The 16,669-nt window shown below is 44.0% G+C and overlaps 1 protein-coding gene across 1 annotated transcript in view; it reads left to right on the top strand.

Moving 5' to 3' along the window:
* The first annotated feature begins 246 nt into the window (after positions 1-246).
* Positions 247-16,669, top strand: part of LOC142760419 (kyphoscoliosis peptidase-like) — a 28,755-nt gene continuing 12,332 nt past the window's right edge. Inside the window, exons 1-6 of the mRNA XM_075863606.1 lie at positions 247-316; positions 3,479-3,538; positions 5,274-5,345; positions 6,016-6,098; positions 7,448-7,556; positions 9,169-9,286. Coding sequence (XP_075719721.1) covers positions 247-316; positions 3,479-3,538; positions 5,274-5,345; positions 6,016-6,098; positions 7,448-7,556; positions 9,169-9,286 — 512 coding nt within the window. The remainder of the gene's footprint in view (positions 317-3,478; positions 3,539-5,273; positions 5,346-6,015; positions 6,099-7,447; positions 7,557-9,168; positions 9,287-16,669) is intronic.

Below are 16,669 nucleotides of genomic sequence, written 5' to 3'. Positions count from 1 at the left end.
TATATTATGTTATATTATTAAATATTATTATTATACTGTATGGGGGCACTAAAGGGGTATTATACGGTGGGGGGCATTATACTTTTTTTTCTGGGGCACTTTTTTTATGATGGGGTGGGGCGCCGAAAGATAATTTTGCACGGGGCGCCATCTATCCTAAATCCGGCCCTGCATCTAGTGTTCTAATTCAGTAACAGTATGGAGGTATAATTCAGTCACAGTATGGTGATATTATTCAGTTACAGTATGGTGTACAATTGTATCAAACTTTCAGATGTGAGATCTATTACTAAAAGCAAGCAGAGATCTAGAGAAGGTGAGGAATCGAAACACAAAGTATGTTAGAAAGTTCAATAACTTTATTATAGAATGATTAAGCATGATTTGCATAAAACGTAAAACCGCTTTAGAGATTGTTGATATATTGTTCTTGTATTTAATCTCTTGTCTGTTTTGTGGAATTCAATGAAAATACGGCTATAAACATCTATGTGTCTGTACAGCTCCTAGCAGTGTAGTCGGTAATGTGTAATATGTGCATTGTACAATGTCTTATAATATGTACTGTATGCAAATCTCTGTTGAAGATTGTTACCGTAACCTGACACTTGCAGACATTGCACCTTCCTGGCAGCGATTTATTTACTTGATAGTTCAGGTGCTTAGCTACATATCGATGATAAACACAGAGTATATACATGTAGTAGACAGAATTCATCATACATTCAGTTCTGGCTGGCATTAACTATGGCACTGCACGAACATCTCAGTCTGTGGCAGAATATTCTGCTAGGGATTTTTTGCTTTCCATTGGTCCCTATCTACCTGTGTATCTACTACCTGAGTAAGTTCTTATAAGCTTCCCTTTTCATTTACACTATATATATATATATATATATATATATATGTGTGTGTATAATATAATGTAGTGATATTTTCTGTTGATTATTGTAAATATTCCTTTAGTTACTGGTAACATTAGAATTTAAAGGAACAGTTTATACAAATTGTAAAAACTTGTTTGAACCTAAAGATAGCAAAACACTTTGTTTTTATATTTTTATCTAATGTTTAGCCTATAGAAGTTATTAAAGATCCTGTAAAATGCTCCTTTACTTGTGTAGGGTTCACTTGTGTAATTGTGTAGTTGTTACTAAATATACAGCTAAGGGCCTGTTCACATCCCCATCGGGTTCTGTTTTGGGTTTCCATTCATCCATTCCGTCAGAGGAACAGATGAACGGAAAGCCAAAGGTAAACTATCGATTCCATTTGCACAGGGCCGTTCTTAGGATAGATGGCGCCCACCCCATTATCTTTCGGCGCCCAACCCATCATAAAAAAATGCCCCATAAAAAAGTCCCCCCCACAGTATAATGCCCTTTATAGTGCCCCTACACAGTATATTGCCCCTCATACAGTATAATGCCCCCATAGCTGCCCTATACAGTATAATAATAATATTTAATAATCTAATATATTAAAACCCCTTCAAGAACACAGTATTTTGTCCTATAGTTGTGCCCATGCAGTATTATGTCCCCTAAGTGCCACACACAGTATAACGCCCCTTATATTGCCCCTACACAGTATAATGTACGCTTAGTGGCCCCCACACAGTATAATGCCCCCCTCCCCTCGGTGCAACGCACAGCCAGCCCTTGTAAATAGTGTCCCCTGTAGATTGTACCATACAGCCTCATTGTAGATAGTGCCATAATCCACTACCTCCCCCTTGTAGACATTGCCACACAGCCCCTCATCTTCCCTTGTAGACAGTGTCTTTCAGCCCCCCAACTCCCCCTTGTAGATAGTACCATACAAACCCTCACCTTCCCCTTGTAGACAGGGTCATACAGCCCCCCACCTCCCCCTTGTAGATAGTGCCATACAGATCCTCACCTCCCCCTTGTAGACAGGGTTATACAGCCCCCCACCTCTCCCTTGTAGACAGTGCCATAATTCCCCACCTCCCCCTTGTAGACAGTGCCATACAGCCCCTCACCTCCCCCTTGTAGATAGTGCCATGCAGCCACCCACCTCCCCCTTGTAGAGAGTGCCATACAGCTCCCCACTTCCCCTTTGTAGACAGTGCCCCCACCTCCGCATTGTACACAGTGCCATACAGCCCCCCATCTCCCCCTTCTAGACAGTTCCCCCCACCTCCACCTTTTACACAGTGTGATACACCCCCCACCGCCCCCTTGTAGACAGTGCCCTACAGCTCCCACCTCCCCCTTGGACGCAGATACTATTGAATTTGATGTTTCTACTGCTGCAGCTGCCCCTGGGTGGCACGGGCGCAATCATGTCCGATGTCGCCGATAGCAGCCGCTATGGGTTCTAAAGCGGTAGCGACACCAGTGAGAGAAGAAGCACCCGGGCGGAAAGGCAGCTGCAGAGTTGCCTGGCCCGGGCGCTTCTGAAGCACAAGCAGGGGTGGGGAGCCAGTGCAGTGCCCCCTTCTACCTGCTGGAGTGATGCGCCCTGTGCGAAGGCACAGGTCGCACACCCCAATGGCCGGCCCTGCCTTTGCATTACCATTGTTTTTGATGGTAATGATTCAGTTTCAGTTGTTTTCAGTTAATTTACATTCCGTAAAGTTTCTGTTTTTTCACGGAAACTATAGCATAGTTGACAGCACTATTGTTTCAGTGAGAAAAACTTTACAGAACGGAAATCAACTGAAACGGAAGCATTACCATTGAAATCAATGGTAATGGAAATGGAATCGATAGTTTCCACTTGGCCTTCCATTCATCTGTTGATCGACGGAATAGATGAACGGAAACCCCAAACGGAACCCCAACGCAGATGTGAACAGGCCCTAAATATGATTCTAAATATATAGACTGCAGGTTCTTAAAAAAAAAGTCTAAATTTGTTATTGTTTTCCTTTTCTATTAAATCTTAGTTTTATTTAAGATTTTTTTTACAGTTTTATGTCAAGGAAGTTCACATACTATAGGTGTAGATGTTTACCATGACTTTCAGCCATTCCTCCAGCCATTAGCTTCAAGTACATGAAAAGGTAGGTATTTCATATGGAAGACCTCCTCACCATTAGGTAAAAAAAGCCTTACAGAAGTATTTAATAAGGTGGCCATACCCAAGCCCATACCCATACCATGCCCATACACTGTGATTAATAGAAACTCAGGATAGCATGGAAGACCTTGCGGTGCCCCCTTTAATTAGATTGCTAATAGAGGTGGTCTTAAGATAATCTATGAGGCCTAAATTCCCTATTAAGCCATGTGGGCAGGGGTGTACTCTTGGGGCAACCTCATATATAATGTATTTAAAGTATTCTAAAAGTTTTATTTATTCTAGTCTTATAAAGTATTATTTTTTCTAGATAAAAAAAAAAAGAAGAATAATGAAGAAATTCAGCAAGAAGAGGGTTAGTGAGAATTCACTGGTGCCAGATTCCAAGTTGCTCTTAGAATACTAATTTACTGTATGATTTCTTCTTTAGGTCCGAGAACGGATGACAAAAATACTTTCAGCATTTTCTCTAAAACATCCAGAAACAAAGGTGAGAAATAAGACTGTGTTTTAGTCTTTGGTGATGTTGTATAAAACATGTTTGTTCTACTATGCTTCAGTTATTTTAAATAAGCATGTATTGGTCATACTGTAGCTTTATTGACCATATAAAAACATGGTTATACCTGAAAGAAACAAGGAGTACAATGCTCACTGGCATTCAGTCCATGCTACCTTGAGTGAATGTGTAGGTGTTTCTTAGCAAGTGATACTACAGCTTGGTAGCACAGTCATTCATAGGACTCCTTTCTATCTTTAAAGGGGTGTCTGGGCATGGGGCGGTTTTTTACCCACAGGATAGGTCATCAGTATATATCCAGTCCGACATCTAACCCCGCACCGATCAGTTGTTCCGGCTGCCTCCGGGCTCCGCAACTTTTGCGGTGGTTGGTTATGGAAGCAGATGGCTCTGACCACTGTATAGACACTGTGCTTCAACACTGCAGTTCTGCTCCTATTCAAGTGCTGTAGTGCAGCACGGCCGCTATGCAGTGTATGGAGCCATCTGCTTCCGTTACCAACCACTGCTCGGAGGCAGCCTGAGCAGCTGATCGGTGCGGGATCTGGATATATACTGTTGACCTATCCTGTGGATAGGTCATCGGTATGAAAAGCCGCCCCATGCCCAGACAACACATTTAAGATAACAAGTAATTATTTATTTTATACTTTCTTTCAACACTTTTGTGCTTAAAAGGGTGGTTTGCTTTGGAGAATCCCTTTTTATGTCAGAAAGGTTCCCCCGATAATAAGCTGATCACAGATTGTCGGGCTGGAACCCTCAGGGATCAGTTATAATCTGTGACAGTAAATGTTCAATTTCTCTGTAGCACCACCCCAGGCGAAATTAAGCATTATGCAGGTCCAGTTTAAATCAATAGGCTGTTGGTTCATCCAAAGTAAAAGATACTCTTTATAGCCACACTCAGATCTGGCTAATAAATGAGGGTCCTGAACAGGGGGACATCCCTCTTTTAGCTCAGGATTTCTTAACAGGGTATTTGACAATCGGTTTGGTATTTGACAATCGGTTTTATCACAACCCTTTTAAAGTTGGCATAAGTTAACAAGCCTCACGTTTTGAATATTTTGAATGCAATTAGAGGGAGGTTGTCACAACTCCGCCTTTGTTTAAAGGAGGCTGTCCCAAAAAACACTATTGTGACATTTTAATTACATATGCCTGATATAAGGCTGAGAAGAATGTGCTGATGCAGATGCCATTAATGGAAAGTGTCTAGGTATAGGTGCTGCCCTTTCCAAAACCTTTAGTCCAATTCTCCACCTCCCTGTTTGCTTACAATGCAGCTCCTCTGGAGCAGAGTGCTGCACAAATTCTCTCCCCACCCAGTGGCCACCAGGGATGGGCCCCCTTTCTATGGTGGCATAGTCTGCCTCTTTAGCACTTGTGCCCTTATAACTGTGTCCTACTCAATTTGCCCGATGTCTTGGCTGGCTGTACCCAGTATTCTGTTCAACCTAGTGCTACATTTTTAGGATCTCTTTAGAAAATGTAGCTGAAATGTTTGCATCTTTTAAACCTACAATATTTAATATCATTAGATTTCTATTGGAGTCCTTTCAAGTATGAATCACCTTATATAATTGACAAACTACGGTAATATTATCCTTTAATTACGGCACACAAATAAAGACTGAGTTCATAAAGTTAACGGCTGAATGCTTTTATTATCGGGTATGAATGACTGTTTTTCTGTCTTTAGTGCACATTGAGGAAAAGGAAATAAAAGAACAAAAAGTAAAGAAAAAAGAAGAATACAAAGGATCAAATTTCAGTAAGAGAATCATTTTTTATATATTTAAACGTTTTTTTTTGGGGTGTTTTAGGGATACACACAGTACCAAAGATCCGCTTTCATTTGTTATACTGCTCTAAAAATCTGCACAGTGATTGGTTGCCACGAGCAAGAAACCAGTTTTTCCAAGAAATTTTTGATAAATGAGGTTGGAATTTCACTCACACCCGTCATCCTTGCTGGAATATTTATTATACAGCCTTACCTGTTACTGTTGACCTTCTGTACAAAAATCTGCTGTTCATATCGCACTTGATAAAAATAAAAAGACACTTATTTACAGAGAACAGCAGTGTCTTTTTTAATATATAGAACTTCCTAAATGATGTACCTATATCATGTTTTCAAATGGTAGTCACCCAGACAGGAAGCCAAGTAGTTGCCGGGAAACCTGAAAAACCACATCCTATAAAATGAAGTAAAGAGCAGGCTCCAATAAGAAATAATCAGGGAAAATTATATGAAATATATTTAATAACAACTATACTGTGTGTATAGGGCTATGTATTAGGCCTACGTCTATATTACAGATCTGTGTTGTACGAGTTCATACCACAGCACCCACAGCTTGCCAGAGTGTACCTCCACATTTTTGGTTTGCTTCATTTTTAATTGTTACTAAAATTAATTAATCCCTTTTCTAACGCAGAATATCCTTGGGACAGATCAAATCTGAAATCTTTACAGATAGATTTAAAGGATTTTGAAAAGCTTGATGATTATGCCGCAAAGGTAAATATTGACCTCGTTTTCTATGTAGTGTCAGGGGTGTGTATAGAGGAATGATGGCCCCATAGCAAATATTAAAATGGCACCAGCACACCCTTAACTACCTGAGACAGGAAGACGTGGTGCTTGTTTGCCCCCATCTCCTTTCCATGATCCGGGGGTTGATTACCCACGTGCCAATTTGCTAATGTTGTAGGGCCTGGGAAGAGGGGTTCCCTGAAAAAGTTTTTACCACCCATTAAAATAAGAGATGTAGACAACCTGAGCGGGGCCCCCTCTCTTCAGGGGCCCCCTAGCAGTCGCATGGTCTGCCTCTTTGCCATTGTGTAGTGACTATTCAAAACACGTAGTGTATCCACATCCACGTATACAGTTGTGTTCCAATAAATATCTTATACAGGAATAATGTCAAACTATCTGAATTTCTGAACTATGGATGTTGAGTTAAAGGTATTTTTTCCCCTTCCCTCCGCAACCATTTTTTAGATTTTTGCTTTTTCCTCCCCACCTTCTAAAAGCCATAACGTTTTGTTTTCCTTCAACATAACGGTATGAGGGCTTGTTTTTTGTAAGACGCGTTGTAGTTTTTTACGGCACCATTTATTGTACCATAGAATTTGCTGGGAAACTGGATAACATTTCTTTGAGGGGTAGGATGGGAGAAAAAACACTAATTCCTCCATTGTTTTTGGGGTAAAAACAACATGTTAACTTTATTCTGCGGGTCAATTTACAATACAATACAATTTTTATTTTTCTGTCGATTGAGCGGCATGAGAGCTTATTTTTTTGAGGAGTGAGCTGTAGGTTCTATTGGTATTATTTTGGGTACATGAGCCTTTTTGATCACTTTTTATTTCATTTTCTTGTGGGAGATGAGGTGACAAAAAACTAGCGCTGTTCACAGAATGGGTGATAAATGTCTGATCGTTTGTGGGTCTGACCGCTGGGGTCCTCATCGATAACTAGAATGTGGGTCCCCGAGTCGCCTGTGTGAATGGAGCGATAGATAGTGCACATTCGTGATCACCCCTCTATTCACTGTCTATAGAACTGACAGAGACAGCTGAGAACAATGCTCAATCTCATTATCGCTAGTGGTTCCAGTGGTTGGAACCCAGTGATTTTTCATCTATCCTGTGGATAGGTGATAAATGATGTTTATGGGAAAAACCCTTTACCGTATATTGCTGCATTGTCCAAATACAAAATATGTTTGTCATTTTTATATTCAAAAGTAATGTAACAAGCTGGGTGAAATTTAATTCTGTATTGTAATAATGGTAACACAACAGATACCGCAAAGTGTCTCATCATGTATTTTGCCCTAAATCTCTTTATCTTCACATTAGTTGCCGTCTACAGGATCTCTGGATCATTTAACAAAGCAACTTGTCCATGCTGCTCATACAGACGTGGAGAAAGTTCGGGCAATCTGGATATGGATATGCCATCACATAGGTAAATAGATAATAAAAGTAGTCCAAATAACATAATAATCATAGTTGCCAATGCAAAGCCAGGCTTTATTCTGTCAGGAACAATTATCCACTGACCACTCCACTAGACCAGCAGAACTGCTACTACTAGTAACAGGGTTGGGAGAGGAAGTAGAAATATTAATGGGTCACTCTGGCTGTCAGTGTCATGAAGAGTGATCTACATTTAGGGTCTGGAATTATGTTTGCAAGGAACTAGCTGGCACGATGAATGGTGCAGTTTGTAAACATTAAAGGATTTTCCCCACTGATGACATTTATTAGATGTGAATGGAATAGGGGACTGGGCATCCCATTCCCCTATTTCCCAATGTTCAGACCCCCAACGATCAAGTATTTAATGCATATCGTATCCATAAATGCCTCTAGAGGAAAAACCCCTTTATGGGGGCACTCTGGTTGCTGGCACTATTGTGAGGGAACGCTGGCTGTCATTATGGGATAGTGATTTGTACTTAGTTTCCAACATTTCAACATAATAGGGCACTAGAAACACTAAATGTTCAAAAACCCTCCGATGAAAAATTTTTTGCATATCATACCCATAAGGGTCTCTAGAGAGACAACCTTTTTAATGAGACACTATAGTTTCTGCAGGGGTGTAGCTAAAAGCTCATGGGCCCCGATGCAAAAGTCCTTCTTGGGCCCCCCCAACTTCTTCTCATGGCTGAGGGCCCGCAGCTTTCAGCTGCATCGCTGGGTCTCCTAAGGGACCCAATGATACAGCACTAGCAGCCAGGGGCGTCACTAAGGTCTTAAAATGTCAGGGGAGACAGCATATCTATAGCACTACGACCCTATAGCTATGGATAGGGTCGTCCTCAAAGACGTCAGGACCCCCACTGTGCTCGGGAACGAGGAGGGTAAGTAAACTGTTACTATAGTAACATGGGCCCGTGTATTTTATTACATAGGCCCCAGTTACTATAGTTAATTTTAATAGACATGGGGCTGGGGGCCGTGGACCCCCAAGCTTTGGGACCCGGTCATAATTGCAACCCCCTATAGCTACGCCACGGGGTGTCTGGCACTGTTAAAAGGACAGTCTGGCTGTCATTGTGAGGGAGTGACCTGTATTTAGGGGCGGAGCTTAGATTTACTTGGCACTAGTGGGCACACGATTTGGAGCGCATCCTGGTAACATTAATAGGTTTTCCCAGTAAAGTCATTAATTAGAAACTAACAGAATAGGGGACTGGGTATCTTGTCCCAATGGTCAGATCACTACCAATTAAATATTTATTGCATATCATACACATAAATGTCTGTAATAGGGGCACTCTGGGAACTGGTACTGGTACTGGTCATGGGGGAACTCATTATGAGGGTGTGACCTGGATTTAAAGGCAGAGCTTATATTTGGATGGCACTAGCTGACACAATTAATGAGGTATATTCGTAGAGTAGGGGACTTAGCAGCCCCATCCCAATGGTCAGACCCTCAAAAATCAAAATATAATTGGATAACACACCATAAATGTTTGCAGCTTAAAAAAAACTTTAACGTGAAGGTTTTTTTTATTATTTGAAAACTTTAACAAGCTAACAGATTTTTTACATTTTTTTTTTTTTAGAATATGACATAATTGGTTTGTATAATGAAGCTCTGAGATCAATTGATCCTAAAGAAATCCTAAGAAGTGGGAAAGGTGTCTGTGCTGGATACTCCAGTTTGTTTCAGGATATGTGCAGGTGACATATTTCATAGTGTCAATCGGTTCACCTAGTTTACCAAACAAAATTATCTAAGCCATTTAGTCTGCTGTAGGTAATGTCCTAAATCCAACCTTTATATATTCTATGTTAATCTTGAAACAAAAGGCAAAGAGAAAAAATTTCTGCCAACAGTAATTGACTGTTAAAAAAACAAAAACAAATAAAACAATCCTTCTTAGCACAGAAAAAGAAGGAATTATATTTATGCTATTCTTCTTTCCTTTAGTCCAAGCAGCAGCACTGAAACTAATGGGTTAATTACCCACTGCTGGTAGGACAGATGACAAGAAACAATAAAACAGTCAATTAAGTAGACTATATATAGGGTCCTAAGCAATGTTCCCTATAAGGTGCGCAGCTGCGCGGCCGCGCACATTCCACGGCCCCCCAGCTCACTGAACTTTAAAGCCCATGCACAGTCAGTGCGGCGGGCGGAAGTTTCTCAATCTCCTCCCTCACGCACCTTCACGGGGCGGCCACCCAATGAGAACTCCGAGAAGGTGGGAGAGGGAGGAGATAGCCCAGAGTATCAGAAACGGTATGCAGGCCATCTGCTGACAAGTGAGGTCGGTGGCGGAAATGGACCAATCCTAACATGAGGTCAGGTGACTGAACTGGTCCAGTCCTGTGCCGTCACCGACCCCAGACAAAAGTGATCCGATCTTCGCCACATGACCACCTCCTCCTGACGGTGAGTCATGTCAGGCAGAGCGGAGAGTTGTAGCAGTAGGCCACAGCTCTCCGCTCAGTTTGCACTAAGTACAAGGGAAGGGGGGAGGCTGTGCGGCGCTACTTACAAGGGAATGGGGGTGCTATCTAGAAGGGAGGCTGTGTATTCTATCTACAAGGGGGGCTGTGTGTAGCTATCTACAAGGGGGTGATGTTTTGACTATCTACAAGGGGGGCTTGTGTGTGGCTATCTACAAGGGGGGCTGTGTGGCTATCTACAAGGGGGAGGCTGTGTGGCTATCTACAAGGGGGGGCTGTGTGGCTATCTACAAGGGGGGGCTGTGTGTGGCTATCTACAAGTGGGGACTGTGTGTGGCTTTCTACAAGGGGAGTCTGTGTGTGGCAGTATATACAAGGGGGGCTGCGTGGCAGTATATATGGGGTCTGTGTGGCAGTATATACAAGGGGGTCTGTGTGGCAGTATATACAAGGTGGGCTGTGTGGCAGTATATGCAAGGGGGGCTGTGTGGCAGTATATGCAAGGGGGGCTGTGTGGCAGTATATACAAGGGGGGCTGTGTGACAATATATACAAGCTGGCTGTGTGGCAGTATATACAATGGGGGCTGTGTGCCATTATATACAGGGGTCTGTGTGGCAGTATATACGGGGGTCTGTGTGGCAGTATATACAAGGGGGCTGTGTGGCAGTATATACAAGGGGGCTGTGTGGCAGTATATACAAGGGGGGGTCTGTGTGGCAGTATATACAGTATCAACATGGGGTAGTATCTACATGGGGCTGTGTGACACTATCTACAGGGAGTCTGTGTGGTGCTAAATACTGGGGGTGTCTGTGTGGAGCTATCTACTGAGGGGGTCTGTGTGGCAGTATATACAGGTGGGTCTGTGTGACGCTATCTACAGGGGGGTCTGTGTGGCGCTATCTACAGGGGGTCTGTGTGGTGCTATCTATGGGAGGGTCTGTGTGGCGCTATCTACAGGGGAGGTCTGTGTGGCGCTATCTACAGGGGTGTCTGTGTGGCGCTATGTACAAGGGGTCTGTGTGGCGCCATCTACAGGGGTCTGTGTGGCGCTATCTACAGGGCCAGTGGTGTAATGAGGAAATCTTTCATTGATGCCTATAATTGGTGTTTGTAACATCTATTTTACTGGTGGACTTGTAATATTATAGTATTTAAAAAAGTAATTAAAACAAATTTAACATAAGTTTTCTTATTCTCTTATTTAGTCGCTATATTAGCGTTTACTGGGGGTATTACTTTTGGTCATCAGATCGCCCACCATTGATGGAGACTTGCCCTGCTCCTTAACTGCCCCGCTCAGGAGCTGCCAAGGCTTAGAGGGAACAATTGTCCTAAGTCCCACCTCCTTGTGTCTTTAAAAAGAATACTAGAAATGCAGGCAAATCAAACAAGAACTTTAATGAGAGGGAACAAAACAGCTGTGCTGCTGCTTGGACTGATGGAAAGAAGAATGGCGTGAGTATAATTCTTTCTTTCCTGGTCGTCCAACGCACCAGCACAGAAACCAATGGGATATATCATGGAGATTATATAGGTGGGCAAGATGAAGACAAAACTGTACGTCCAAAGGCTGCTTCCTCTGAAGCCCCGGTGTCCAGTCTGTAGTGCTTCATGAATGTGTTTGTTTGGGACCATGAAGCTGCTGCACAGATCCTCTCCAACGCTGCTGTAGCACGAATTGAATGAGCGCAAACCTTTTCAGGAGGGGGCTCTCCCCCTAACTGGTAACAAAAAATAATAATTTCCCTTAGCCATCTGGCTAACGTAGCTTTAGAAGCTTTAAATCCTTTCTTCCTTGGAAGAAACATAACAAATAGGTTCTCTACCTTCCTAAAGGACCTAGTCCTTTCAATATATAGTTGTAAAGCTCTACCTACATCCAGGGCGTATAGATTCTGCACTCAAACTTCTGCCTCCTCCGCCAAAAATGATGGTAAACATATTTCCTGATTGATATTTGCCATTGACTTTAGGGCAAAACGTTGGAAGAGTTCATAGCACTACTCTCCCTGGGAAAAAAAAAATATATATATGGTACTTTACATGCCAGGGCTTGGATGTCGCTTATTCTTTTCACAGATGTAATTGCAGTCAGAAATAACAGCTTCTATGTTAACATCTTCAAGTCCAGATCCTGCAAAGGTTCAAAAGGAAATTTCATAAGCACTCTTAAGACCAGTGGAAGGTACCAACTAGGATATGGCTCTAAAACCCTTGGCCTGAGCCTCCTGGTAGCTCTCATGAATCTCTTCACCAGCCATTCTTTGGCCCAAGACTTCCCTGATCAGGCCGTTAAAGCTGATATCTGAACTGCTAGGAAACTCAGTTTTAACCCCGCTATTATTGAAGACTAATCCTACTAATTCTTCATTAGCATCTACATAATCATTGGAATCGGTGAAAAGATATATGCCAACCTGAAGGTCCATCTGATTGAGAAGGCGTCTAGTGCCAGCCGTCTGTTGTGGTGAAACAGGGAGCAGAATTCTGGACATTTTCGGTTGGCGTGAGTCACCATCAAATCTATAGCCAATCTACTCATTGCTCAAATTATCTGGTTGAAAACTTCTGGGTCCAGTTCCCATTCCCCCGTGATGGCTTGCTGATAACCGAGTCTGTCTGCCCAGACATTGTTGATGTGAATTGCCACTAGATCAGGGGTCTCAAACTCGGCCGGGTAAGTGGGCGACATATAGAAAAAATGTGAAGTGGTCGGGCCGCATTACTTTCAAATTTGATACAATACAAAATTATTGTTAATCAATTAGTTATTTGAACTACTATAACACTATATTACTATAATAATAATAATAATAATAATAATAATAATACTACATTACTATAATAATACCGCTAGGTTTAAAATTTGAGATATTTCTCCACTTATTTCTCTTTGCTTATTTCAACAATCCAGTTTTCCAGTTTAAGTTTCGCTAAATGCAGTCTGGCGGCTCGGTTAGCAGCGTTTGGCAGACACACATGTCAAGATTGGGCAGCCCCTTTTTAGATAGTGCCAAAGTGCCCTCTGTGGATGCTGCCGCAGTGCCCTCTGTGGATGCTGCCGCAGTGCCCTCTGTAGATACTGCCGCAGAGTCCTCTATAGATGCTGCCACAGTGCCCTCTGTAGATAATGCCACAGTGCCCTCTGTAGATAATGCAACACACCCCTAGATAATGCCACAGTGCCCTCTGTAGATAATGCCACAGTTCCCTCTGTGGATAATGCAACACAGCCCTAAATAATGCCACAGTGTCCTCTGTACATGCTGCCACAGTGCCCTCTGTAGATGCTGCCACGGTGCCCTCTGTAGATGCTGCCACAGTGTCCTCTGTATATGCTGCTACAGTGCCCTCTGTATATGCTGCTACAGTGCCCTCTGTAGATGCTGCCACAGTTCCCTCTGTAGATGCTGCCACAGTGCCCTCTGTAGATGCTGCCATGGTGCCCTCTGTAGATGCTGCCACAGTGCCCTCTGTAGATGCTTCCACAGTGCCCTCTGTAGATGCTGCCACAGTGCCCTCCGTAGATGCTGCCACAGTGCCCTCCATAGATGCTGCCACAGTGCCCTCCATAGATGCTGCCACAGTGCCCTCCGTAGATACTGCCACAGTGCCATCCGTAGATGCTGCCACAGAGCCCTCCGTAGATGCTGCCACAGTGCTCTCTGCGGATTCTGCCACAGTGCCCTTCGCAGATGCTGCCACAGTGCCCTCCGCAGATGTTGCCACAGTGATGTCAGGGGCTTGCCCAGAGCTGGGGTCCCAGAGCAGAGCCACTTCTAGCACTCTGCCTGGGATTCCAGCTCTGCTCCTGACATCACTGTCCATATATGGACAGAGATGTCAGGGGCAACACCAGAGCTGGAGTCCCGGGCAGAGCGCTAGTAGGCTCTTCCTGGGACTCCAGCTGTGCTCCTGACATCACTGGGACTCCTGCTCTGGTGAAGCCCCTGACATCATTGTCGATGTATGGACAGCGATGTGAGAGGCTTCCCCAGAGTCCCAGAGCAGAGCCTATACTAGCCAAACATGGACACCGATGTCAGGGAATTCCACAGAGTCCCGGAGCAGAGCCAATACTAGCGCTCTGCCCGGGACTGCGCTCTGGGAAAGACCCTGACACACTGTCCATATATGGACAGCGATGTCAGGGAATTCCACAGAGTCTCGGAGCAGAGCCTGTACTAGCGTTCTGCACGGGACTCCGGCTCTGGGGAAGCCCCAGACATTGCTGTTCATATGTGGACAGCAATGTCAGGGAATTCCAGAGTCTCGAAGCAGAGTCTGTACTAGCGGCTCTGTGTCCCGCGGGCCGCAGATGACAGCCCCAGGGGCCGCGTGCTTGAGACCCCTGCACTAGATCCTGCACATGGACTTCTGCCCATCTCATCATCCGCGCTGTTTCTTTCTGTAATAAGATGGATCTGGTGCCACCCTGTCTATTCCGATAACTGACAGTCACGATATTGTCTGACTGTATCTTTACCGCTCTGCCTTCTAACAAGGGCTGGAAATGTGTTTACGCATTTGAGACTGCTATCAGTTCTCTTAGATTTGAAGATAGGCATTGTTCTTGGGGGGTCCAATGATCCTGCTTCCTCTGAGCTAATACGTGGGCTCCCCATCCAATCCCAGAAGAATTGTGTAATGACGGGGTAGGGAGACAGACAAGTGAGCCCTAATCTACCCACCACTCAGTCCCTGCCTAATTGCACGACCCATCCTAGGCGACGGCGTACAACTGGGCGATGGTCCCTACGCTCAATATGTGCACGACAGACAAACAGACAAGGGTACACAGAAGCTAAGGAAAATGGGGCAGTTGCCCACGGCAAGACCGTGAGCAACAAGAGTAGTGAACGAGCCGAGTCAAACCAGGAGTGTACGAGGTACCAAACGCAGAGCAGGAGCGTAGTCAGAAAAGCCAGGGTCAAAATGAAGCAAGGTCAATAATGATAGCAGGAGCAGCAGAGCCAGGAAACAGGAAAGAATCACAGGCAGAGACAAGCAGGAAATGAAGGTATAAATAGACCGAGGGTGGGAGCTAGAACCGTCTGGCCAGGCTGTGATAGGTTCTCCCACTCCTGAGCCTACCAGCCTGAGTGGTAGCAGATCGAGTCACTCTATCAGACTTAGGAGCAGGTGCAGACTGATTAACCACGGGCGTCGACACAGAAGCTGTGTCTGGCAGATCCTTTACACTTATACTATATACACACTACACACTATATAGCCTTACACTATGTACACTATACACACAATACACATTGTATAGACTTACACTATATACACTATACACACAGCACACATTATATAGACTTACCCTATATACACTATACACACACTACACACTATATAGACTTACATTATGTTCACTATACACACACACTTACCAGAGCCTCTTCCTCTGCAGTGCTATGTCTGACAGTCCGCTCTCTACAACTGATGTGCTGTGCCGCTGGGGCCCCCTGGCCACAATTGAATCCCCCTGCACATGACCCCATCACCTCTTCATCAGCAGGTGGGACCGATGATAGCGAGAATGTGGTCGGCAGCAGCCCTGGATAGTTTTTTTTAACTTATGTGCAATTTGGGTGGCAATGGGTACCCTGGGAGCTTGAACCGCCCATATGAGGAACCGCCACTGACCCTGTGTAAACAGGGCAACGATCATTCATCTGCTGATCGTATCGTTTTAAAAATGAAAAATATTATTGTTGTTGGCAGCACATCTCCCTGTGTAATAATGTATGGGGACGAGCGATCGGAGTAACGAGTGCTCGTCCCCATACTACATGCTAGCTCCTTGTGAAAGGAGCAAACAAGTGCCGATCAATGAGCTGTCTCGTTGACCAACGCTCATTTACACGGCCCAGGACAGGCCGTGTAATAGGACATTTACTTTGAAAGGGCAAGCAGACAATCCAGCAGCCTATGAGCAATTTCTGCACAAGCACCTATCGCAACCATATATGACGCTTTAAATACTACAGGGACTATAGCCCCTCCCAGAAGGCAGATCCCCCTAGGATGTAACTCTTCCCCTGAAGACACTTCTGGTAGGGTCACACTCCCACCCAAACAAACAAGAGGGGAAAGACAGACATAACATACTGGGGCACCACAAAAAATTCCTGTTTATTGTTTCTTGTCACCTGTCCTACCAGCAGTGGGGAATTAACCCATTGGTTTCTGTGCTGCTGCTTAGGATGACAAGGAAATCCCCCCCCCCCCCTAGAAATAGTGCCACACTTGCTGCAACTCCAAACACAGTGATTGGACAAGAGTAGCAGCATTCCTGGAAGAAGAAAAAAAAGCAAACATTTAGTTTCTTGTTTTTTTTAAATCTTAGTAGACTTTAAGGCCTTGTTCACACCATAATGGTGTAGTGAAAAATTACCTACTTAAGTCAATGAGGAAAAGATACAAATAAGATATTGTTTGAAACAGATTTTAAATGGACCCTTAAGGCCCTTCATACGAATGCTCATTCCCAATTATTCACCTGTGTAAATAGTGCAAAGATGAGCCGATGAGCGAGCAAACGCTGATTCATTGGCTGATCGCATCTTTTACGCAGCTTAAAAAATGGTTGCTAGTCGGCAGCACATTCCCCTGTGTAAACAAGTAGATGTGCTGCCGACA

The sequence above is a fragment of the Rhinoderma darwinii genome, chromosome 4 (genome assembly GCF_050947455.1).
Source record: "Rhinoderma darwinii isolate aRhiDar2 chromosome 4, aRhiDar2.hap1, whole genome shotgun sequence".
NCBI classification, from domain to species: domain Eukaryota; kingdom Metazoa; phylum Chordata; class Amphibia; order Anura; family Rhinodermatidae; genus Rhinoderma; species Rhinoderma darwinii.
This window is presented reverse-complemented; position numbering and strand designations above follow the sequence as displayed.